The 25678-nt window shown below is 48.8% G+C and overlaps 1 protein-coding gene across 27 annotated transcripts in view; it reads left to right on the top strand.

Annotated features, from left to right (window-relative positions):
* Positions 1–25678, top strand: part of ST3GAL3 (ST3 beta-galactoside alpha-2,3-sialyltransferase 3) — a 224899-nt gene that overhangs the window by 187880 nt on the left and 11341 nt on the right. For 20 of the 27 annotated variants that reach the window (XR_010158433.1, XR_010158474.1, XR_001717264.4 and 17 more), the window contains 4 exon segments: positions 1033–1127; positions 4873–4936; positions 5806–5901; positions 6179–6365. Coding sequence is in view for 20 of the 27 variants with exons in the window: in XM_016952333.4 (XP_016807822.2) it covers positions 1033–1127; positions 4873–4936; positions 5806–5901; positions 6179–6365 (442 nt within the window). In the remaining 7 variants the exon portion in view is untranslated. 27 annotated transcript variants of the gene reach the window in all.

The raw sequence follows: 25678 nt of genomic DNA, 5'->3' as shown, positions 1-25678 counted from the left end.
CTGAGCAGGCCCCATTGCAGAATTCTCAGCACACAGTGAGTGATCAGGAACTGGCCATCTTTGGGGCTGCCAGGTTCCCTGAAAAGGGCCTTCAAAGCAGGGTGCTAGCGCCCATGTGAAGTTGTGTTCTCCAGTCATCTGTGAAGAGCTCAATTCCTGCTGCACCTTCTCCCTCTTCCTCACTTCCCTTCCCTTCAGGCTTCATCTCCTCCTCCCCAAGCCTGTCCCCTCCCTGCCCATTCCAAGAAGAGTAAGACTTGCCTGTTCTTTCACCCCAGCTCAGCATCACTTCACCCTCCTTCTCTCGCCTTTCCCCCCATCTCCCCTCCAGGCCCAGATCAGCCCTTCCCCTGAAGCTCTGGGTCCCTCCTCACTTCCACAAGAACTTAGCCTCCTCTCTTTCCTTCTCTCCACCAGCAAATGCACTCAAATTCCTACTGGTCTGAAACCTCTCCCCTCGGCCCTGCCTCCTAGGACTCTGCTTTTTCTTTCTCTTTCCTACCAAACTTCTGTCTCCTGTAGCTTTTAACCTGCTTTGCCCTCTCACCATGAATTCTCCTTCTTCCTCACTGTGGGTGGTCCACTTCCCAGAATTCTCTCCAAAATCTGTTTCCATGTACTGGCTGTATTTTCGGATATATTTCTGCTCAACTGGACAATATCTCATCTCTGTGTTCCCAGATTGCAGGAACAGTGTGGGCAGCAGTGACTATTTGATGAATGCCTGCACAACCTTCCAGAGAGCTTCCAGCTCTGAGAAATTGATCCTTGCTGAACAAATCTTGTCTCTCCACTCCTACAGCTGGCCAAATAAAGACTGACCAGGCCTACTCCCTCAGACTCAGGCTCCACTGAACAAGATCTGTCAAACCCCTCGACAGCTACCCAGTGAACAGGCTGGGTGGAGGGGGGTATGCCGGAATGCAGAGGGGGCTTCCAGCAGATCCTTAGCCAAGACCGACGTACGGAAGTGCCACCAGTAATCCAGACTGTTGCGTTTTTGTGATCCTCAGCAGTCCTGTTATATTCCAGGTTCTCCAAGCCAGCACCCATGTTCCTGGATGACTCCTTTCGCAAGTGGGCTAGAATCCGGGAGTTCGTGCCGCCTTTTGGGATCAAAGGTCAAGGTATGTTGGGAACCCTGACCTACATTAACATCTCATCCCCCCGACTGTCTCCCTATCCTTCAGACAAGGCTACATCCTCGGAAGTCCCCATGCTGAGAATCCACCCTTCCTCTACTCTCAACAAATCTTCTCTACCTTTTTCCCTTCCTTTTTTTTTTTTTTTTTTTTTTGAGATAGATCCTTGCTCTGTCACCCAGGCTAAAGTGCAGTGGCATGATCTCGGCTCACACAATCTCCACCTTTAAGATCCTCCTACCTCAGCCTCCTGAGTAGCTGGGACCATAGGCACGCACCACCATGCCTGGCTTATTTTTTCTTTATATTTTTAGTAGAGACAGGGTTTTACCATGTTGCCCAGGTTGATCTCAAACTCCTGGACTCAAGTGATCTGCCTAAAGTGCTGGGGTTACAGGCATGAGCCACCGTGCCCGGCTTCTTCTTTAATGGAATATTTACACAGAACCCACCACTTTGCCAGGGGTTAAGTATACAACAGTGAAGTAGACAGATTGTTTCCTCTCCTCAAAAAGCTCCAGTATAGCAGAGATTCAGATACTCAAGAGTGCAGAGTTCTGGTGAGGGCAGTACAAGGAGCTGTGAGAACACAGAAAAGGTGTGCTGTAGACAGGAACACTAGAGTACTAGGTATAGTAGGGACATTCCCAGAGAAAACAGAGACTGTCCCCCAGGAGTGCCCCACGTCCCTCTATCAGCCCATCCTGGTATTTTTCACCTGAACCTCGTCTCCCTTCCAACCCTTCCTTATCCTGTCCAAGGCTAACCTTTCCCCTACACTCTCACAAACTCCCCTTCCATTGCCTTGGGGACCTCACCCACACAGCTCCATGCTAACTTAAGACTTTCCCATCCCTAGTAGTTGAACAATTCTGCTTCTTTGTCAAGTTCTGTGCTATTTCATGGCATGGTGGAAAATAATCTGGACTTATGGGTCAGGCACAGAGGGATCAGATCCCCATACTGCCTCTTTACTAGCTGTGACCCTGGACAAGTTGCCTGTCTGTCCTTTAGTTCCGTCAGCAGTTAAATGGAGAGAATAATACTACTGTGTAAAGTTGTTGTCAGAATTACATAAAATAACTGCTAAAGGGGTGATATCATTTGGCCAGGAGACTCAAGAATACCTGAACCCTCTACTCAGCCAGACTATCTCTCCCTGAAAAGAAGCCAGTGGCAAGGAAAAACACTGTTGAACTGGCGCTTTGACCTCAGACCTCCAAGGACAAATCTAATGGTTGGGTTAAACCATATGAAGAACCCCTTTTCCCTGGGTGCAGGCAGCCAAGAAGGCCACTCTTCTCTCTTGAATCTGCACTCGAGACTCAGATGGGATAGCTACAAAGGCCAGGGAAGTTTGATATGGAGCCCATCAGCCAGCAAGCAGAGAGCATCTGCTAATGTGTGCTCTTTCTGCTGAGATTTTCCTCCTAGAAAACAAAGCCCAATCCATATCCTTGACCTTGGCTAATTTTAGTAGCAATATGCTCTTCCTTAAAGGTGAAATTGGAAGTGGGAAAAGGAGGGAATCTGTTGCCTTTCCTAAAGCCCACCGTAAGGTATATCTGAAGGCACTTAGTGTAGAACATTGCTTAAAGGTTTGTTTCCCTACCCCATTCTCACTCAACTTCTGGAAGGATTAACTGCACCTGCTGCCTCCTCTTTCTCACCATTTATTCCTGAAGAATATCTGCATCCCTGCCCATCCCACCCCACCATTCCAGTGAAACTGCTCAGTGTCCCGGAGAAATCCAAGGGATACTTCTCAGTCCTTAACATGACCTCTCGGCTACCTCTGCCTCCTTTAAAAAAGTATAAGTTTGTTATTTTTAATTTTGGAGACATCTTTTCTTTACATGAAATATTTCAAGCATACAAAAAATACTAGGAATAATAAGCATTGATGTACCTTCTACCCAGCTGAAGAAATAAAACATGAGACACAATTAAAGCTTCTGTGGGTCCCTTCCCACTCCATTCTCTTCCTTCCCCAGGAAGCCATTATTCTGCATTATCCTGGCTTCAGTGTTGGCATTCTTATGCCTTGTTTGTATATGTTGGAGACACGGTCTTGCTTTGTCACCCAGGCTGCAGTGCAGTGGCACACACATGACTCACTGCAACCTCAACTCCAGCGCTCAAGCAATCCTCTCACCTCAGCTCCCCAAGTAGCTGGGACTACAAGCACACACTAGCACTCCTGACTAATTTTTGTATTTTTTTGTAGAAACAGGGTTTAACCATGTTGCCCAAGCTGGTCTCAAACTCCTGAGCTCAAGCAATCCTCCCTCCTTGGCCTCCCAAAGTGCTGGGATTACAGGTGTGAGCCACCACACCCGGGCTTGTTTATGTATTTTCACTACATATTTATATATTTATTAAAAATATAGTACCGCTCTTACATGTCTTTAGACTTTACAAATGGTGTCATTATATGTACATGTATTTGTGTATATGTGTATGTATATTCTTCATATTTTTTTGAATGTGTTTTTGAGATTTATCTATATTGGTACATACAGCTGTAGGTCATTGATTTTTTTTTTAATGGCTGTATAGGATTTCATACACCACATTTAATCTGGTTTTTTTTTTTTTGGTGGACATTCAGCTTGCCTCCACCATTTTGCTATTACAAACAGTTCATCAGCGAACAGTCTTGTATGTCTCCTGGAGCAAGTGTGTGACTTTTTCAACGCTCCACGCCTAGGAGCATAGTTGTAGGATCTTAGTGTATGCACATCTTCGTGGTTATTTGATGTTATTAAGATGCTCTCCATTGTGGTGATACCAGTTTACTTTATTTTTAGGTCTTTATGTACATTATTTTATATCTTCCTAACAACTCCACAAAATGGGAATTAGTTTCATTTTAGAGATGAGGAAACTAAAGCTCAAAGAAAGGAAATGATTTATATAAGGTCAGAGAGCACAGCCAGTATTTGACTCCAAAGCCAATACCCTTGCTATTAACTATACATCATATTATAGTGCTCTCATGATACCAGAGTTTGGAAGAGCAGTCCTTATTGCCAAAGCCAGAGAGAGGCCAAGGAGATGAGGTCTAAATAGTGGGCACAGGTCTGAGAGCACAGAAGTCATGGGGGTCTTTGCTGAGTGGAGTGCAGGTGGGCAGAGCCAGGCTCAGGGAGTAAAGAGGTGAGGAGGTAAAGACAGCCTGGCAAAGAGCAGGATTCAGGATTGGCAATGTGAGAGGGAGGAAGTGAGGGAAAGGTGATGTCAGATAATGAGGCACGTGGTGAGCTCTTCAGTTGCTGGGTGTCTCCTCATTTGTTTCCTGGTATCTGCTGGGTGGGAGCACAGAGATAAGTACAAGATGGTCTCTAGCTCTGAGCAGGCACTCCCATTCCTGGGAGACTGCGTGCGCCAGCTTCCAGGGAAGGCCCTGGCCTGGGAATGCATGTCCTGGGGCCTGACTACAGAGCCTCAGAAAACCAGATGAGCCTCCCAGAAGCCTGGGAGAGAAACTGCGTGCCAGTGTTAGGGACGGGCTCCCGGCAGTGATATGCCTGTCTGTGTCCTTCCATCACCTCCTTTCTCAGGAAGAAAGTCAGGGCAGTGGCCCAATACATCCTTGTGTCCAGAGCTCTCTCCACTTCCACTTTCACTCTAGCCCCTAGGAACTTGTGTCTTCCAGTAGGATTATCAGTAAACATTTTATAGAAAGGTAAGTGACCCTGTAACAGAAACCTCTCTCCTCTGTCTGCAGACAATCTGATCAAAGCCATCTTGTCAGTCACCAAAGAGTACCGCCTGACCCCTGCCTTGGACAGGTGAGCCACACACTGCGCAGCCTCCTACCCGCCGCTGCCTGGTGGTGTGCAGAATTGTTGAGGCCCAGCTGGCCTTCCCTGGACATGGGCAGTTTCTCCAGCACATCCACACATGCACATACAGTACACACACAGGGTGGGTGGAGCAGGTAAGTGGAACCACTCCACCTGACTTGCACCCCCACGGGCTGTCAGCACTTGGCAGGACATCCCAGTCCTCAGATACCAGAGGTTTGAGGGTAAGAACTGAAGACACTGGGGCTGAGACTAGCCCAGCAATGGGACTGAGGGCCTGGGTGGCGGGGGCAGGTGAAGGGGGCAAGGCTTAAGTCCAGAAGGCAGTGACAGCTCCCAAACCAACAGACCCTAGAGCAGGAAGCCCCAGGGTCAGGGATGGGAGAAGCAAGATGGGTAAGCTCTCTAGTGGCTGCTGGGAGCCTTGAGTCCTAGAGCCTCCTGTCCCGTTCCCCTTTTCTTGCTTTCCTGGTATAGCCCCAAGCTCGGCCCACTTTTCCCTCTCCCCTGAAGCCTGCCTAAACACCACTACCCCTTGGGGAACCTTTACCCTAGAATGTCATCTTACCAAAGCTCCCTCCTCACCACCCACGCCTGGCACCCAAGCCTTTCCATGGCCCTGTTTTCCTGGGGAAGTGTCAGGGCCTAGATAGAGATGCTGGAGAGTCTCAGGGCCCAGCTACCCATTGTATGGTTCAGGCCTTCTCTCAGAAATGCTGCCAGAAGCCCATTGGTCTTCTTCCTCTATCCCAGCCTGGTCCTGGACAAGGGCGTGGGGTCAAGGGCCAAAGGAGCAGGGAAAGAGACCTGGTGGGCAGCTTTCTGTACAGAGGTCTCCGCCTCTCTCCCCTCAGCCTCCGCTGCCGCCGCTGCATCATCGTGGGCAATGGAGGCGTTCTTGCCAACAAGTCTCTGGGGTCACGAATTGACAACTATGACATTGTGGTGAGGTGAGCTCCCCAAAATGGCACCTCGGGTGAGTGTCGTGGCCCCAACCCTTAGTCCTGAGCCCATTGAGAACTGTCTGTCTGGCTAGTTGGGCTGGAGGTCAACGGAAGCCTCAAGAACTCTGGGTTGGAGGGCTTTGGAACAGACAACTAGTGGGGGCACCTGGGGAGAATAGGTCCAGGTGACCTGGACTCCCTATTCTCCGTGCCTGGGATAGTCTGGGGTCATGGTGCCTTCCCAAACACAGGCCCAGGTTCTGAGTGGGCCTGCTCTCTGTAGACTGAATTCAGCACCAGTGAAAGGCTTTGAGAAGGACGTGGGCAGCAAAACGACACTGCGCATCACCTACCCCGAGGGCGCCATGCAGCGGCCTGAGCAGTACGAGCGCGATTCTCTCTTTGTCCTCGCCGGCTTCAAGTGGCAGGACTTTAAGTGGTTGAAATACATCGTCTACAAGGAGAGAGTGGTAAGCTCTCCTGGCACCAGCTCCTTCCCCTCTTGCCCTGGGCTTCCGCAATTCCTAAGCAGTCCCGCCCCTTGAATGCAGCAAAGAACGAGTAAGAACCTTCAAAGGAAACATTAATGACCCAAAGCTGAAATCACCCAGTGGCAACCAGGGGGCAAAGAGGTCAGGAGATTGCCCGGGTTACTGGCCAAACTCCAGGAGCCAATATGCCTGAAAGCTGCTACCTGCTTCCAGGTGCCCAGGTGCAGATCCTTTCTCAGCCTTCTGTAGCCAGACCCCAGCAGCCCCAGGGGCCCTTCCCTGGCCTTAGATCTCCTGGCCAAGGGAAGCTCTGTCTCTCGGGCCAGCCTTCGTATCACTCCCAATCTTTCTACTTTCCTGCCCTGACCTTGTAGCTGCCTCCCTTGCACCCTCTTCTCCTCTGTAAGGTCTCTCTGGCTCTGGTCTTAGGGGTCCCTGCCCTCTTTCTCAGCCTGGGTTCTGCAGGGACAGCAGACCCCTCAACTTGAGAGTGCCAGCTCCCAAACTTAGAAGTCCTGGCCTGTTTCCACTTTGTAGTTTTACCACTGACTTATAGTTGAATTCCCAACCTGCCACTGAGTCTGATCATTGGGAATGATCAGGTTCTACTGACTGTTCTAAGCAGGTGAGGGTCTGGGCCCATTTCTTTAGGGAGCTTATGTGGCAGAGTAAGGTCAACTGCTCTTTAGGAGACCACCACTGAGTTCCCTCCCGAGACCTCTACTTGCCAGCTCTGGGCCTACAGGGACATCCGTGAACTTGTCCAGGCCCACTCCCCCACAACCAGCTGTCACCAGCAGCCCCAGGGGTGGGGTACTGCAGAGCTCAGGCCATTCATCTTCTAATACCCAAGCCTCTTGCTAGAGGAGGATGATGACAGACGGCCCTCTGCCTACAGTGAGAAGCTAATTGTTCTTTCTGGAGGTTTAGAGAAGAGTTGGGAGTGGGAACAGCTTCCTTTGCCTTTAGGGTCTCAGTGCAATTTGGTTTAACTCCACAGCTCTTTCCCAAGCAAGGCCAAGTACAGGCAGTGTCAAGTAGGTAGCAAGCAAGAGAGAAGACAGAAGTCAGGTCCAGAAATTCAGGTAGGTGGGACAGTGGGGAAGGGGAATCCATTTCAGAACCAGACTGGATGAGACACCTGGGCTCCACAGTGTCCAGTCCACCTCCCCAAAGGGGAGGAAAGGGCCAGGCAGCAGAGTGATGATTTGGCCTTAGCCAGGCCCAGCTTCAAGCAGGCCCACTGCCCACACAGACCAGGTAAATAACAGCGGTTCCAGGAGTACCCTACTGTTTTCAGAACCCTGGGGACTGAGACACTAGTGTTTTCAGAGTCCCTCTCTTTGCCTTGAGGGCAGTAGAATTAGGGTCACAGATAGACACTTTTAAGGGAGAATGGTAGGAAATAGAGTCTGTCCTTGTGAACCCCAGCGAGCCCAAAGGCTGCTGTCTCACTCTGGCCTTCTGCCATCCTCCTTTCACATCGTTTCCTCTGCCCATGGGCACCTGTCACAGCCTCCCTCGGGGCAAGAGCTCCTAAGGGGCAGAGCTTGATCCCATTGGTTTTTACCCTTCAGTGCTCAGTCACCATAAATGATCTGGAATTGGCTCGAACACCAGTTCCTACTTCCTACTGGACAGACTGGGAAAAGCCAGGCAGTTCAAATAAGGCCAGGTCAAAGGGGTGGGTCAGAGCCTGTCATGGGTGTTATCACATGTTCCTTCCAAGAACACCAATGTCAGTTAATTCAAGGTTCTTAAAATTCATCCAAGGGAGTAAGGAAAGAAAGAAGAAAAGGAAGGAAGCCAGCTAGAGTCGGAGAACTCACTATACTCAGGCTACTCAGGAAGCAGACAGCAGGGCCTTGCTTTTCCCAGGAAGCTGAGGAGCTCTCCGCCTGGCCTGGCCTTGGCAGCAGGCAGATTCAAGGTACCAGCATTGCAGGAGGAGGCACAGGCACAGGCTCACTCTTGATGACATCTGTGTCTGTCCTGGCCACACCCAGGGCTCTAGGACTAGCCTTGTATTGGTGAGAACTCCTACCCAGGGTGGGTGGGGGTGAGTGGGAAGGGAAGACAGGAGACAGGGAGGAGTCCTCTGAATTACTGTGGGCCTTCCTTGGCTCCAAAGTGAAAGATAATTTGGACCTTTAGAGTGAGCTGCCAGAGGAATGCCGGGGTTGCCCGTGGCCTCACCTCTCCCATCTCTCAGAGTGGACCTGCCCAGGCCCTTTGGCTGCCCAAGGGACCTCTTGTTTAGTGTCCTTCTCCACCCCAAGCCCAAGGCTAATGCCTTCCCAGGACCTCACCCATGCTCTGCCTCACTTCCCTGGCATCTGAGACCCAGGAAAATGTGAGAGGCTGCTTCTCCAGGTCCCCTCCTGTCTGGTGCCCTAGTCACCAGCTTGTCCTGCTCCTGTAGGGATGTTTCCAGTCATACAGCCTCTGGGCTGCTGGAGAGCTCTCTGCACCTGTCTGGAGCCTCACCTGCAGAATTCTGGCAGGAGGCAGCTCTGTGTTCTGGAGCCAAGGCCTGGCAGGGCAGGGCTGGAACAGGAATTAGGCCTCAGTCACAGCTGCTTCCTGCCACTTACTACATGAGGAGTCTTTTAAAGCCTGTAACTTTCTAGTACCCAGGAGTCCTCATAGGATATGGGAAGGGGCAGGGGGGGAAGACGTAGGAAAGGACAGCCAAACAACCCAGAGAACAGCCTGTGCCAGAGCTGGCCTTACCTTCTTCCATCTGAGAACTCTCCTCTTCATCATTTGTGGCCATTTGGGTCCCTGACTCACTGGATAGTAGCACTGATATCTCCAAACAGGTTACAAAAAGGCCCTTTGTCTCCCAGATCCCAGGAGCCGTGGCCAAGCCAGCAAGCAGGTGTAGGAGTTCCCAGCAGGCTGTGTGCTCAGGGCAGCTCAGAAGAGCACCAGCGGATGGGCAAGCACAGCACGGAAGCTGAGGCTTGGAGGAAGGGTGGAGCCAGGGACATGGGGGTGCAGCATCCAGCTCCAGTGCAGGTCTTCTCAGAGGTGCCTCTGCAGTCTTCCCCAACACACTCACTCACTTATCAGCTGTCCATGAGGTATTCTCTTTGCAGGCTCTACACTGGCCCCTGGGAATACAAAGAGGAATTAAGCACTATTCCCAACCAAAGTAGCTCACAGTCTAGTGGGAGAGAGAGTCCCAGAGCTAGAGTTACAGTACAGTGTGGAGGCTGCTATGATGAGGAAGGCCTAATGCAGCTCTGGGGCAGGTGGGGGACAATAGAAGGCCTCTTGGAGGAGTCACTCCTGAGCTGGACCCTGAAGGAAGAGTTAGGAGTGAGTGGGCGAAAGGAATTACAAGCAAAGGGAACAGCATGTGTAGACCCAAGAGACCACGCTCCCTTCAGGAAACTGGAGGTGTGCTGTGTGGATCAAGCATGAGGGTGGTGTGTCAGAGTGTGCTGCCTAATGCCTCCAATGCTGTGGCCTGTGCATCCTCTTCCTGGTATTGGATGAAGGCTGGAGACACCCCATCCACTGTCCAGAGGACGGAGCCCTGGGGTCTGGAGAGGACAGGACATGTGAGAGGCAGAGCCTCCCATCCCCATCCCTCAGGCCCTGCCCTCTTGCCTCTGCCAGCCTCCCCCACTGCGCCTCAGCAGGCCACAGAAGCCCCTGGGAACTGCCTTCCAACCCCGTTTGCTGCCTCCTCTTCCTCCTCCTCCTCCCCACTCCTAAAACCAGAAAGCCAGCCTCGCTGCTGAGCACCTCTGACTGGTCATCAATTCAGTGGGGCCCTGGGGCCTAGGCTGGGTGGGTGTGGGGTGGTCCCAGCCCTGCAGGGGGAAGAGAGAGGACAGGGCTGGGAGTGGGTCCCTGGACAGCCTTGACACAGCACTTACCCTCCAGCTGTACTTCAGTCCCTGGGAGGAGAGGGAGGAGGGCAGGATCTAAGAGGCCAGCCAAGGCCCCACATTCAAGCACAGGGAGACTGAGTCCCTGATTTTAGAGTGACAACATGGCTTAAGAGGGGAAAATGGCTTAGGCCTTGGAGTTACACAGATTTGGGTTTAAGTTTAGACTCTCACTTATTAGTGGGCTACCTTAGGCACATCACCTAACCTCCTTAGATTTAGTGTCATTGATACAGTGGATGAGTAGTGCTGTGCATCTTTCAGGGTTATTTTTAAAATTAGATAAGATGAAATCTAGAAGCATCTAGCATAGAGAACTTACTATGTTCTCAGTCTATAGCAAATAGTAATGTTATTTTATTTTATTTTTTTATCACTGGTGGTGATTTTGCTGTTAGAAAAGCCCAATTATCCAAGGGAGCAAAGCATTTTTCTGCCAGGCTGTAGGACTTGACCTAGGAGGTGACCCAGAAGCAGGGGTCAGAGGCCAGGCCTAGAGGAGGGAGAGACAAGGAGCCTCCTGGTGAAAGGCAGCAGGGCTGGACCATAGGGCAGATGGGGCCACCACATCCCCAAATGTAAGGCCTCTTATTGGACCAGGCCCAAATGGGGATTGAATGATGTCCACCTGCACCTTCACCTGTTCCCTGTTCAAGCCTGAGAGGGATGCAGAGCCTTAGCGTGGACTCTGTCCTGGGAGACTCAGTGCAGGCCTCCTGCTCCCGAGCCAGCATTCACCACCCAGCCCAGGCTTCTCACCAAGCCTCTGAGACCAGCTCTTCGAGGATTCTCCACCATTTCCTTTGCGGCCATCACCAGTGGCTGCAGCTCTTTCTCCCATGCCTCTTATCCCTGGGAGGGCCAGGAGATTTCACGTCACTGCCTGTTGCCATATCTTAACCATTGCTCCTCTACCCTCAGATAAAAATGCTCAAGAATGGGGACTCCCTCAGCTCCTCTTCCTCACTGTCTTCTGTAAGCTCTTGGTCACTGCCTCATAATTATTACCATGTCATTCTCCTCCTCCTGCTCCCCTTCCCGTCACTCTTCCTCCCCCTCCCTGTCACTCTTCCTCGCCCTCCCCCTCCTGCTCCTCTTCCCACCACTCTCCCCTCCTCCTGCTCCTCTTCCTGCCACTCTTCCTCCCCCTCCTCCTGTTCCTCTTCCTGCCACTCTTTCCCCTCCTCCTGCTCCTATTCCTGTCACTCTTCCTCCTCCTCCTCCTGCTCCTCTTCCCGCCACTCTTCCTCCCCCTCCTCCTGCTCCTCTTCCCGCCACTCTTCCTCCCCTTCCTGCTCCCCCTCCTCCTGCTCCTCTTCCCGCCACTCTTCCTCCCCGACCTGCTGCTCCTCTTCCCGCCACTCTTCCTCCCCCGCCTGCTGCTCCTCTTCCCACCACTCTCCCTCCCTCTCCTCCTGCTCCTCTTCCCGCCACTCTTCCTCCCCCTCCTCCTGCTCCTCTTCCTGCCACTCTTCCTCCCTCTCCTCCTGCTCCTCTTCCTGCCGCTCTTCCTCCCTCTCTTCCTGTTCCTCTTCCTGCCACTCTTTCCCCTCCTCCTGCTCCTATTCCTGCCACTCTTCCTTCCCTTCCTCCTGCTCCTATTCCTGCCACTCTCCCTCCCCTTCCTCCTGCTCCTCTTCCTGCCACTCTCCCTCCCCCTCCTCCTGCTCCTCTTTCTGCCACTCTTCCTCCCCTTCCTGCTCCTCTTCCCACCACTCTTCCTCCTCTTCCTGCCACTCTTCTCCCCCTCCTCCTGCTCCTCTTCCCGCCACTCTTCCTCCCCCTCCTCCTGTTCCTCTTCCTGCCACTCTTTCCCCTCCTCCTGCTCCTCTTCCTGCCACTCTTCCTCCTCCTCCTCCTGCTCCTCTTCCCACCACTCTTCTCCTCCCCCTCCTCCTGTTTCTCTTCCTGCCACTCTTCCTCCCCCTCCTCCTGTTCCTCTTCCTGCCACTCTTCCTCCCCCTCCTCCTCCTGTTCCTCTTCCTGCCACTCTTCCTCCCCTGCCTCCTTCTGCTCCTCTTCCTGTCACTTTTCCTCCCCCTCCTCCTGTTCCCCTTCCCACCACTCTTACTCCTCCTCCTTCTGCTCCTCTTCCCACCACTCTTCCCCCTCCTCCTTCTGTTCCTTTTCCCACCACTCTTCCTCCCCCTCCCCCTCCTGCTCCTCTTCCTGCCACTTTTCCTCCCCCTCTTCCTGCTCCTCTTCCCACCACTGTTCCTCCCCCTCCTCCTGTTCCCCTTCCCACCACTCTTCCTCCCCTCCTCCTGTTCCCCTTCCTGCCACTCTTCCTCTCCTCCTCCTGTTCCCCTTCCTGCCACTCTTCCTCTCCGTCTTCTTGTTCCCCTTCCTGTCACTTTTCCTCCCCCTCCTTCTGCTCCTATTCCTGCCACCGTTTCTCCCTCTCCTCCTGCTTCTTTTCCCGCCACTGTTTCTACCCCTCCTTCTGCCCCCCTTCCCACCACTCTTCCTCCCCTCCTCCTGTTCCCCTTCCCACCACTCTTCCTCCCCTCCTCCTGTTCCCCTTCCTGCCACTCTTCCTCCCCCTCCTCCTGTTCCCCTTCCTGCCACTCTTCCTCCCCCTCCCCCTCCTCCTGCTCCTCTTCCTGCCACTCTTCCCCCTCCTCCTCCTGCTCCTCTTCCCGCCACTCTTCCTCCTCCTGTTCCTCTCCTTGCTGCTTTTCCTTCCTTTTGTTCTCCTCTTCCTTCTGTCATCACTATCATTATCATTATAGCTGTCACTTATTAAGTTCTTCAGTTTATCAGCTTTCCTTGAATTCATTCAGTTCTCATAATGACCCTATAGCTAGGTACTGTTATTATCCCCATCCTAGAGATTAAGAAACTAGGGTACAGAGAGGATATGTTACTTGTGTAAGGTCACACAACTAGTTAAGTGGTAGAGCCTAATTAAAACTCAGATCTCACTGCCTCAGGGATCTTCCTAAGAAATAAATCTGACCACCTCCCTTCCTGGTTAGAATCCTCCATCAGTCAGCTCCTATCTGCCATGGTCTGTGAGGATGGTAAGAACTACTGTTAACTCTTCTCCATGCCAGGCCCTGGACGATGTGGTTTATATGCATCATCTCAGCCAGCCATCTCCACAACCCTACAAGGCAGGTACTATGAGTAGTAGTAAGCAGTAGAGCCACATTTTGGACCGAAGGTGTCTCACTTTAACCATTGCACTATAACACCTCCCATTTATTCATTGATTCAGCAAATCCAAAGCAATCACCAACATCATGTGCAGTCCCGTTCTTCAAGCACAGTCTCACTCACTCGACAGCTCCCTTTCCCAGTGCTTTCCTTCACATCCAGCCAGTCCAGTACCAGGGACCGAATGTCACCCATGGGAGAGAAGCTACAGCCAAGGTGGTAACACATGGTGTCACCTTAGTAGCATCTCAGTGCTGCTTCCCATTCCTGTGTCCTGTCCGGGGTCCTTGATCATCTCAGATCTCTACCCTCATCATCTTCAATTCCACTGTACCTCCATCCTATTCCAAAGAAATTGCATGTCCAGCTGCACAGGGAAAATAAAGGTTGTCACCAGCCAAGAACTCTCAGCTTCCTGCTTCCCATCTACAAACTTACCTGCATCCCCATTCATCCCTGCTTCCTCCTCTACCATCCCTCCTGTGCCTCTGCCATTCATGGTCAGTTCTCTCCTGTCCTGGATGCCATCTCCCTTCACCTTCTCAGGACTGTCTTCATTCCTTTGTCTCCTTTCTCACCTCTTTGCCGGGTCCTCCTCTCACATCTATGAATGTATTTGGATCTCTTTCACCTTAAAAATAAAAGCCCCCTCTTTAGCTTATGTTCACCTCTCTTCTTTTCTCTTTCAAGTTTCTGGGAAAAGTCATCGCCTGTCCCAGTGTCTCCCTGTTTGCTGTCTGTTTCTCAGCCTCTCCATCCTGGCTTCCAAAGCCACTCTCACCTGGCAGTGACCTTCTGATTCTAAATCCAGCAGACTCAACCTCTGCCCTCCCTTTAAAGGAGCAGCTTGTCAGCAAGCATCCAGTGAGCATTTACTGTGTAGTGGGCACAGCACTGGGTTCTAGGGATAGCCCCTGATTCTTAAAACTCATGGCCAAAAACCCGGGAAGCATCCTGATTCCACCATTGCCTTTGCCTTCCATATTCAACTCTTCAGTCTCCAGATCTTTCATTCTCCCTTCTAAATCTGTCTGGCTTGGATTATTTCAGCAGCTTTCTGTCTGTTTCCCTGCCTCCAGTCAGGTCTCTCTCCAATCCCTTCTCTATGTCTGTATTCTAAAGAATCCTCCTAAAGTGACCAGGTGCTTATTCCCCTGCTTTGGATCCCCATTTCCTAGATGCAGTGGTTCTCGAAGTTCCTTCTCATACCAGCAGCACCAATATCACCTGGCAACTTATCAGATGTACATTTTTCAGTGGGGGCCTCACCTTAGAGCTTCTGAATGAGAAACTCTGGTTGGGCCCAGCGTTCTCTTTTAATAAGCCCTCTGGATGATTTGCGCAGGCTCAAGCTCAAGAACCAATGGCCTGCAGGATAAAACTTCAGTTCCACAGCACAGAACTCCATGATCTGGCCCCTTCCAAGCCTTCCCTTCTCCTTGCCACTCTTTTTTTTTTTTTTTTTTTTGAAATGGAGTTTGCTCTGTCACCCAGACGGGAGTGCAGTGGCACAATCTCAGCTCGCTGAAACCTCCGCCACCCCCTCCAGGTTCAAGTGATTCTCCTGCCTCCGCCTCCCAAGTAGCTGAGATTACAGGTGCCTGCCACCACACCTGGCTAATTTTTATATTTTTAGTAGAGATGGGGTTTCGCCATGTTGGCCAGGCTGCTCTCAAACTCCTGACCTCAGGTGATCTGCCTGCCTCAGCCTCCCAAAGTGCTGGAATTACAGGTGTGAGCCACTGCGCCCGGCCCTTGCCACTCTTTAGCACCCGCCATGTACTCTCCACTCTGGCTATATGGACCTATGGATCCTATTTCACGCCTCTATGTTCTACCTGTTTCCCTACCCATGGATGTATGAGATGCTCCTCTTCTTATAAGCCTCAGGAGGGCAGCAGCTGTCTTGTTGATCTCTGTAAGCCCATCACCTCCAGCAGTGTTTGAGGCATAGTTGGTATACATAAGTAAATAAGCAGATGTGGAAACTGAGGCCCAGAGTGCAACAGTACCTTCGAGGAGAGTCAGGATTCTAACTCCAAACTCCTGCCTCTCAGTCAGGCTCTTTCCTCTCAACTAGGCTACCTCCTTTCATTGCCCTGGAAGGTCTTTCTTTTAGGTTCAGGCCCTTGCATCCTTTTGCTCTCTTCTTGCCTCTCCAGGGCATCTCTTTCCTCTTAGCCATGTTTGATCTTCTTTATGCAGTTCCAAGATCATTCTCCTTGATAAAGAAATGAGAACTGAACAGTCCCTGGCGCTCTGCCTTTCAGTTGCCTGTTGGCATCACACGGACCGCCCCAAGCCGGCTCTTCTTTTTGTTCATCGCTTTTTTCCAAATATAGCTTTCAAAAAGTTTTCTGACCCTCTCCTCATAGCACACATCAAAATAAATTCCAAACGGACTAAAAAGTGAAATATAAAAATACAACCAAAGGGAATTTTAAAGTAAGGATAGAAATCAAATCCCTGGAGGGAAAGAACTTTCAAGACACAAGTGCTAGAAGAAATCAAATTTGATAACATATTAGAATTTCAAGTTAACACAAAAAGACTGCCGCACAACTTTGAAAAACATATTTAGAACATATGACAGGCAAAGGGTTATTATGAGAGTTAACAAGAAAGCCATTAGAATCCCAGCAGATAATGGACAGGAAACTGAACAGATCACACAGAAAGAAAGATAACTAATAAACAACAGAAATAGGTTTAACCTTCCTAGCAGTCAGAGAAATTAATGTGAAGGAAACAGGGTGCCATTTATCACCTACCATATTTACAAATAATGTGTTAAATTATCCTACATGATGCTGCCAAGAGTGCAGTGACAGTTGTATCAAAGGCTACTGGTCGGAGTACAAATAGGGACCAGTTTTTTGGAAAGGAAATGGAACTTGGTACCGAGAGCCATCACCCAGAGGAAGGAAAAGTCTGTGCACAAAGATTTTTATTGTAGTGTTACTTTATATTTTGTAGTGTTGTTTATAATAGCCAAACCCAAATATTACCTAAGGGTTTTTTTTATGTGAGTTATGGTCTCACTACATGATGGAGTATAAAGCAGTAGCACAGCAGTCCTGCCGAGGGTGTGGGCACCTGGGCCAGCCAGCACAGCTGCTATCCCCAAACCTTCAGTGCAGGCAGGATTGGCAGGTAAAGCACTGGCCTCAGTGTTAGGAACTGAAGACAAATCTCATCTTCTGCCACAATTCACATCTTTGAGTTTCATTTTCCTCATCTATAAAATGAAAATCACGAAAGCTTCCCTGCATAGCTACCTGTTATTCTGCTATAAGAACTAGTAGGACAATGCACAGGACAACAGTGACACACTGTGCTCATCTGCAATGACAGTCACCTTCTGAGAAGTGAGAATGGGCACAAGAAATATTCCCTGCCCACTGGGCAGAATCCCAGACCACAGGATAAGGAGTGAGAGTGTTGGCGAGAGCAACAGGGCCTGGGCCCAAGGGTAGAGATGCCACCTGATCAGGAGGGTCCTGCCACCTTGTTTCTTGGCCTTCAGGATACAGATGAACCTGCATGTTTTGGGCATAGAGAACAACATTGGCAAAGAGCATGGTGTATTTAGTGAATTAAAAATAATTCAGTATAACCGGGGTGTGGCATGGGCATGGTACTGCCCTTTGACCTGAGAGAGGCATCTGCCCTGGGCCCCACTGTGGTCCTCCTCTGGCCACAACCTTTGCCGTGGAGTGAAGAGGAATATGCAGAGCCAAGAGGGATGTGCCCACCCCAGGTCCATCTGCCTTGAGAGACCACTGTCAGGTAATGGAGACCTCAGAATTTCTTGCCCTAAAAGTGAGAAGTCCAAGTCCATTTCCATCTTCTTGAGGGCAGAATGTAACTCTCTGTGCGTACCCTAAGCCCAAGGAGGGTATTTGCAGAGGCTGTGAGCAGAGCTTGGATGTGTGGAGTGAGGAGGAGTCTACACACATGCACAGACTTCTTTTTTTTTTTTTTTCTTTTTGAGACAGGGTCTTACTCCATTGCCCAGGCTGGAGTGTAGTGGCACGATCTCAGCTCATTGCAGCCTTGACCTCCCTGGGCTCTGGTAATCCTCCCACCTCAGTCTCCCTAGTAACTGGGGCTATAGGTGTGCACCCACCACACCTGACTAATATTTCTTTTTCTTTTTCTTTTTTTTGTAGAGATGGGGTTTTGCACAAGACTTCTTATGGTATGGGATGGGACCGGGGTGGGAGGTGGGCCAGACCACCATGGTCCAGCACAACAGATCTCCAGGGTCAGGATTCCAAATTCAAACCTGTTCTTCTAGGACATTTTTCAAGGAAGGATATATATAGATATAGATATATCTGTAGCTATAGATATCTATAGATATATCTGTAGCTATAGATATCTATAGATATATCTGTAGCTATAGATATCTATAGATATATCTGTAGCTATAGATATCTATAGATATATCTGTAGCTATAGATATCTATAGATATATCTGTAGCTATAGATATCTATAGATATATCTGTAGCTATAGATATCTATAGATATATCTGTAGCTATAGATATCTATAGATATATCTGTAGCTATAGATATCTATAGATATATCTGTAGCTATAGATAGCTATAGATATATCTGTAGCTATAGATAGCTATAGATATATCTGTAGCTATAGATAGCTATAGATATATCTGTAGCTATAGATAGCTATAGATATATCTGTAGCTATAGATAGCTATAGATATATCTGTAGCTATAGATAGCTACAGATATATCTGTAGCTATAGATAGCTATAGATATATCTGTAGCTATAGATAGCTATAGATATATCTGTAGCTATAGATATCTGTAGCTATAGATCTCTGTAGATATAGATATCTGTAGCTATAGATATCTGTAGATATAGATATAGATTTTTTTTTTTTTTTAGACAAGGTCTGGCTATGTCACCCAGGCTGGAGTGCAGTGGTGCGATCTTGGCTCACTGCAGCCTCTGCCTTCTGGGGCCCTGCCATCCTCCCACCTCAGGCTCCCAAGTAGCTGGGGGCTACAGATGCACACCATGACTGGCTAATTTTTGTATTTTTTCGTAGAGACGGGTTTTCACCATATTGCCCAGGCTGTTCTCAAACTCGTCAGTTCAAGTGATCTGCCCACCTCAGCCTCGCACGGTGCTAGAATATATTTAACAGCTTGATAGCTTGCCTCATAACTTTCAGATATTTAGAATTAAATTTTAGACATGTGATATGTGTGTAATACATCCATTTGTAATTTTGTCCTTGGCCCAACAATGTCAGGGGTTGGACCTACATGGATATGGTGGCAGTGGCTGGAGATGAGGCTAGGTGAGCAGGGGACAGATGGTGAAGGGTCTTAAAAGCCAAAGTCTCATCAAGGAGCCTGGACCTTATCCTGAGGACCAATAATAGCAGAAGCTAACAAGAGCTGACTTTGTGCCAAACATATTATATGCATGACTTTAAACTGTCATAACACAAAAACACTATAAAGGAGAGCTAGTATTACTGCCGTTATTTTATAGGAGAGGATAATGAGACTTAGAAGGGTAAAGAACTTGCTTAGGGGTACAGAGTTAGAGTAGTTGAGGGTGTGAGGGTTCACAGTCAGACCTGCACTCTTAATTGTCAACACAAGCTGTTGCAGTGGGCAGTGGAAAGCCACTGAAGATTTTAAGCCTGAGAATGTCGAGATCAGATTTGTGCAGGGATGTGAATAAACTGAAGGGAAAGCAAGAGGGAGTCAGAGAGAGCTGATGGCTGTTAGAGTCACCCCAGGAGAGTTGGTGGTCCGTCCTAAGGCAGTAGCAGCAGGGAGCATAGGCGTCGACACATCTGCCTACTCTTGCTGTGAAAGCCTACCATGGTTAATCTCTATTCCCAGACCTGTGAGCACACCAGGAAACATTCTCTCAGGAGCCTGGCGGGGAAAGTGCTTTCTTCCCAGATGTTTCCCCCATTGCTCCTGGATGTTCTGACAAGAGCAGATTGCATCAGCAGGAGTCTGGCAGCTTCACACAGGGGAGCTGGGTCCAGACTTGACTGAGGCAGGGACATTCCTGAAGGAGGAGGGATTTGACAAGGAATGCAGCCCACAGCTGGCCTTGAGGAGAAGCTGGACCATGCCGGGCCAGCAGCACTGGCTGGCTTTATAGGCCTCTGTTGTGTCCTGTGGATTGGGGAAATGAGATGTGAGAAGCCTTGGGCCAGATGTGGACACTTGCAGGCAGAGGCCTTGTGGAATAGGACTGTGTGCTGGCAGCAGGGCTGGCAGTGTCTCCGGCAGCAGGGCTGGCAGTGTCTCCAGCAGCAGGCAGACCTCCCCACGGGGAGCCAGGGGGAAAGGCTGGCTCTCCCATTCAAATGCATGCATGTGTGCAGGTATGGATATGTGAATGTGTTCTGGCCTCTCCGGTGGCTGATGTTGCTGACCACACCCTCCGCTTCACTCTCCTGGCCTCTGTGACACTCACTATAATCATAATAAGTAAGATTTATTGAGCTTGCTGTATACCAGACCCCGTGCCAGATGCTGTAAAACGCACAGCATCTCTAATCCTTACAGCTATCTGGGAAGTAGGTCTTCTCAGCCCTATTGTATGCACAAGGAACTTGAGGCTTAAAGAGAGGACACAGTGTGCCCCGGGTCACAGAGATGTGGAGCTGGGATTAAGCCTCTGTTTCTCACACTCCCAAAGCTGCAGTGGTACACAGATGTTCTGTGTATGTGCCTGTGGACGTTTTTTTGAGAAGAGGAGTTACAGCTTTTTTTTTTAGGAAACAGGCTGAGGTTTTGTTGGTACTTGATGTTTTTGTGGCTGGGGAAACACGGAAATGCCCAAACCATATCTTGGTCTTACTGTTTCTCCTTTCCCTGAAATCTCTGAGGAAACTACACCAGGACAGTGGCAGACGAAAAAGAATAAAAGGAGCGCCGGGCTGTCGCTGTGTCGGGCTCCCAGTTCTCCAGTGCAGGGCTCCCTGGGATTGTGACCTAAAACAGGGCTCCTTCCCCAGGGTCCCAACATGACTCTCAGCCGCTGCTGGCCGAGTAAGAACCTAGGGCAGTAAGACCTCAGCGCAGTGAGCCACGAAGGGCAGAGGCAGAGGTGGCCTGCTCCAAGGAGGAGGCCCTGCCCGGCTCACCCACCGCCACGCAGAGGCAGCAACTCAGGAAGGGCTGCCTTTGTGGGAGAGAACTTTCACCTCACACCAGTAATCATGACACACTCAGTATCCTCAAATCTAAGCAGTCCCATCAGGCATTTCTCCTCCCAGGAAAGAGTAAAGATGAGAAGAGAGGTGGCAGCTTTCCCCTCCCCATCAGATCGCCAAGGGGGTTGAGTTAATAAGCGAATTTCCTGCCATTTGAGATGGTGATTAAATCTGGGACTTTTAGCATATGGAACAGACCAAGAGGGATTGTTTCAGAGAGGGCATCTCATGTGCAGAAAAACAGGTTGTGAAGTCAAACGCAGCTCAGATTCTCACCAGCTGTGCGTGTACCCTGACAAGTCCCCTCACCATTCTGGGCCTTAGTCCCCTCTGAAAAATGGGACATGGGCACCAGAGAGACTCCTGAGAGCTCCCTTAGTGCTCTTAGAGGAGACAGGGGAGGTCTCCTTTATCTTTGACCCCTAACCCCTCAGACTTCCAGAGGCGGGAACTGCAGCGATGATACAAATGGTGTGGTGGAAAGAATGCCGTTTTGGAGTCAGGACACCTGGGTTTGAATCCACTTGCAGCCACTTGCAGGCTGCTTGACCTTGAACGTGTCATGTCGTATCGTTTCATCTTGGGACCTGTACCTGTGAAGTGGGTGAAAGTTAAAGAGATAATAAAGTAACAGTCGTGAAACCAGCCTGGAGCCTCCTCACACACGCCCCCAGCTGTGCCCAATCCTGGTTCTCCCTGTTCCTCCCGAGCAGCCCCTGTGCTTTCTCCCTCCCCTTTGGTGTGTGCAGGGCAGGCACAGGCAGGAACCCCAGGTGGGAAGCTGTTGGGGCCTGCTGGGCCTGGAGAAGGGACAGGGGCTGTGCTGTGCTTGGCACAGGCTGGCACCTGCTGTTCCTGTCAGTCCACATCTGGCCCACCCAAGAGGGGCTTCCCCTCAGCTATGCCTAAGGTCTTGGCCATTTCTCCACCCGTCCATTTCCTACTGTCTCCCACCATCCCTCCCTTTAACTCCCTTACGCACACCCCACTTCTGGAGACACGAGCAGAAAAAACTGGGGTCGGCTTGCTCAGCCTGACTGGGGCTGAAACAGAAGTTTGCCACAAGGTTCCAATGTTTGAACTGACCTTTGGAGGACAGACAGTTTGCCAGAGAAAGAGATGTTGCCACAGAGGTGGGAGCCATGAGGAGGGAGTGGCTGGAACAGAGACAATCCACCAAAGGAGCAGCAGCGGAAGACGCTGAAGAGCTGCTGGTCACTGGGCGCCCTGGGTGGAGGTCAGGTCTCCTTTAGTAACCATCACTGATGCCTCTTTGCTGTCTGTGCTGTGCCACGCCCTGGGCTACAGAGGTGAATCAGATGTGAGTCCCTGCCCTATGGGGCTAGTGTGCACTCAGCCTGGATTGCCTCATTTAATTCTTACAATAGCTTGTAAGCTAAATACGCATGATGTCCCTGGTTTATCCATAAGGAAATGGTACATTCCTTGCCCAGGATCTGCACATGGTGAGTGAGCAGATCTGAAGTTAAATCCTAGGACCAAGGATCTGAACTCCATATTTTACCACCTCTTGAAGGTCAGATGTCAGTTCTGCCTTGGGGTGGAGGGGGTGAGGAAAGACATGAAGGAGAGGCAGCTGCTGAGTCTTAGAAAATGGATGGGTCATGTGGATAGAGGTGGGAAGGATGTTAGAGACAAGGAGCAGCATCAGCAAAAGTGTGGGGCATGAATTAGCAAGTGGGGACTTCAGATGGACTGAGACTGAAATGAGAGACAGATGGGTTACTGGCTAAAAGGTTCAGCTCTTCTTTAGGCAGTGGTGATCTGATTTGTACATGGAAAATCATTCTGGCAGAGAGAAAGTGGTTTGAGAGGCTGGGCGCAGTGGCTCACGCCTGTAATCCCAGCACTTTGGGAGGCCGAGGTGGGCGGGTCATCTGAGATCAGGAGTTGGAGACCAGCCTGGCCAACATGGTGAAACCCCATCTCTACTAAAAATACAAAAATTAGCTGGGCATGGTGGCAGGCACCTGTAATCCCAGCTACTCAGGAGGCTGAGGCAGGAGAATTGCTTGAACCCGGGAGATGGAGGTTGCAGTGAGCTGAGATCATGCCACTGGACTCCAGCCTGGAGTGGTTTGGGAGATACAGGCAGCCCATCGTAGGCACTCATTAATGCTCGCTGAATAAGTGAATAGAATTGTACAATTATGTATTGTGTACCATTTATGTTTCAGTTTTATGTTTCAGTTACTCTACTGGGCTTTGGGGTGTTCAGCAGTCAAAAAGACAGACACTGTAAATGGCCAGTCATTAGAATAGTCCAGATGAAAGATGATAAGACCTGCCCTGGAAGTGGTGGCAGTAGGTTTGGGATCAAGGGATGGATCTGTACGGTTCTAAGCAGATAGACTCGAACTTGATGACCAGCAGCACAAGGTAAGATGGACTGGAAAGGTGTAGGAGAATCTCAAGTCAGTTCCCAGGTTGCTGGTTTGGAAGACTGGATGGACAGTAGAGGATAGGGAACAAGGAGAAGGAAGAGGTCTGGGAAAACTAGAAACAATTTAGATATCCAACAACAGTGTTGGTTACATACATTATGGTACATCCATAAGACAAAATTCCTTTTTTTTTGAGACAGGGCCTTTCTCTTTCGCCCAGACTAGAGTGCAGTGGCTCGATCACGGCTCACTGCAGCCTAGAATCCCTGAACTCGAGTGATTCTTCCACCTCAGCCTCCCGAGTGGCTGGGACCACAGCCTCATGCCCAGCTAATTATTCTATTTCTTGTAAAGACATTGTCTCACTATATTGCCCAGGCTGGTATTGAATTCCTGGGCTCAAGTAATCCTCTCACCTCAGCCTGCCAAAGTGCTGTGATTACAGGCATGAGCCAGCCACCGCACCTGGCCCAAAATTCTTAGAAGATATCATTTTGATAACTGTGACATTCTTTTACATAAATGTATCATTTAATGAAACCTCTGTTGTAAACTTTTGGATTTTTTTCTGTTTTTTCACTTCGTAAGTAATACTGTAATAAAGAGCTTTTTACAAAGGTCTTCATTTTGATTATTTTTAGAAGGAAAATTTTGAGGTCATAAGATATAAACAGCTTTGAGGCCTTTGACACATAGATTGTCTTTTAGAAAGGCTGTGCCAAATTTACTCCTATAGCAGTCCAGGAGAATTTTCCCTCAGCAGACTACCACTAGCACCAAGATATAGATACACAAATATACACATACACAGATTTTAATGGTTAAAAAAATAATAACTTGTTAGTTTAATGTGCATTTCTTTGTCATTAGTGAGTTAAATTTTTCCATGCTTATTAACCTTTTGTTTAGGTGCTTTACCCATTTTTATGAGGCCTCATTGATTCTTCATGAGTTTTTAAAATATGCATTTCTTACTATTTGTGACAAAATTTTTACCACTTTTTTGTTTCCCTCTCTATACTATCTTGCATATATATAATATATAATATATAATATAAATATATATTATATAATATATAATATATAGTATATATAATATATAATATATAATATAAATATAATATATATTATATTATATATATTATATATAATATATTATATAATATATGATAATATATATTATATATAATATATGATAATATATAATATATATTATTATATATTTTTTTTAAACAGAGTCTCACTCTGTCATTCACGCTGGAGTACAGTGGTGCCATCTCGGCCCACTGTGACCTCTGTCCCCAGGTTCAAGCGATCCTCCCACCTCAGCCTCCCCAAGTAGCTGGGACTACAGGTGTACTCCACCACACCTGGCTAATTTTTGTATTTTTTGGTAGAAACGGGGTTTCACCATGTTGGCCAGGCTGGTCTTGAACTCCTGACCTCAAGTGATCTGCCCCTCGGCCTCCCAAAGTGCTGGGATTACAGGCGTGAACCACCGCGCCCAGCCTTATTTTGCGTATATTTTTGATGTGCCAAAGCACTTAAAAATGTTTATGAAGTCAAAACGTGTCAGTCAAAACATGTCTTTTTCTTTATTTCTTCCATTGCATTAATGTATAGATAATTAAGTGATAAAATAGACATCTAAATTTTTTTCTTTCTCTTTTTTTTTTTTTTTTAAGACAGGGTCTCACTCTGTCACCCAGGCTGGAGTGTGCAGTGGCGTGATGATGACTCACTGTAGCTGCCGCCTCCAGGGCTCCGGCAGTCCTCCCACCTCAGCCTCCGATGGTGTGAGACTACAGGCACACGCCACCATGCTCTGCTCATTTTTGTATTTTCTATAGAGACAGGGTTTCTCCACGTTGCCCGAGCTGTTCTTGAACTCCTGGGCTCAAGCAATCCACCTGCCTCAGCCTCCCAAAGGGCTAGGATTACAGGCATGAGCCACCACGCCCAGCCAAGATTTCCCTTTTTTTGTTTTTTAAACATTTACTTATTTTGTATATGGCGTGAGGAGAGAAAGTAAATGGATCTTCTTCCGAAATGGAAAATTTTCCAATCTCATTTGTTCCCATAACCTATACCTGTGTTGAACTGCTTCTAGGCGACCCTGTTTCACTGATCTTGGTTTTGAATCATATATATGTATAATTGTTGTAATAAGTGCAAACCCATAATATACTGTAATACCTAATTTTTAATTTGAGGGTGTTATGTTTACCTGATAAATCTTTTGGATGGGTTTTTAGAATCCATTCGATAAATCTCAAAACATCCTACTGAGATTTTTTTCTTAGAATTATGTTAAACCTGTACATTAATCTGGGAGGAGCTGGCATTGGAGCCTTCCCATCCAGGAATATGATTTTGTCTTTCCTATTTTTTAAGTCATCTCTTTATATCAGTAAAAGGTTATAGTTTTCCTCCTATAGTTCTCACATATTTCTTATGTTTATTGCTCAATACTTGACTTTTTTGTTACGATTGCAAATAAGATCTTTTTGTTATATCTGATGACTGTTTCTTATTGCTGCAGTAAATTATTTTATCCATTCTAAGTTTAGTTGATTCTTTCAGGTTTTCTTTCTTTTCTTTCTTT

Source organism: Pan troglodytes, chromosome 1, assembly GCF_028858775.2.
Source record: "Pan troglodytes isolate AG18354 chromosome 1, NHGRI_mPanTro3-v2.0_pri, whole genome shotgun sequence".
Classification (NCBI taxonomy): Eukaryota; Metazoa; Chordata; class Mammalia; order Primates; family Hominidae; genus Pan; species Pan troglodytes.
Note: the sequence above shows the minus strand (reverse complement) of the source record. Positions and strands in the feature narration are given on the sequence as shown.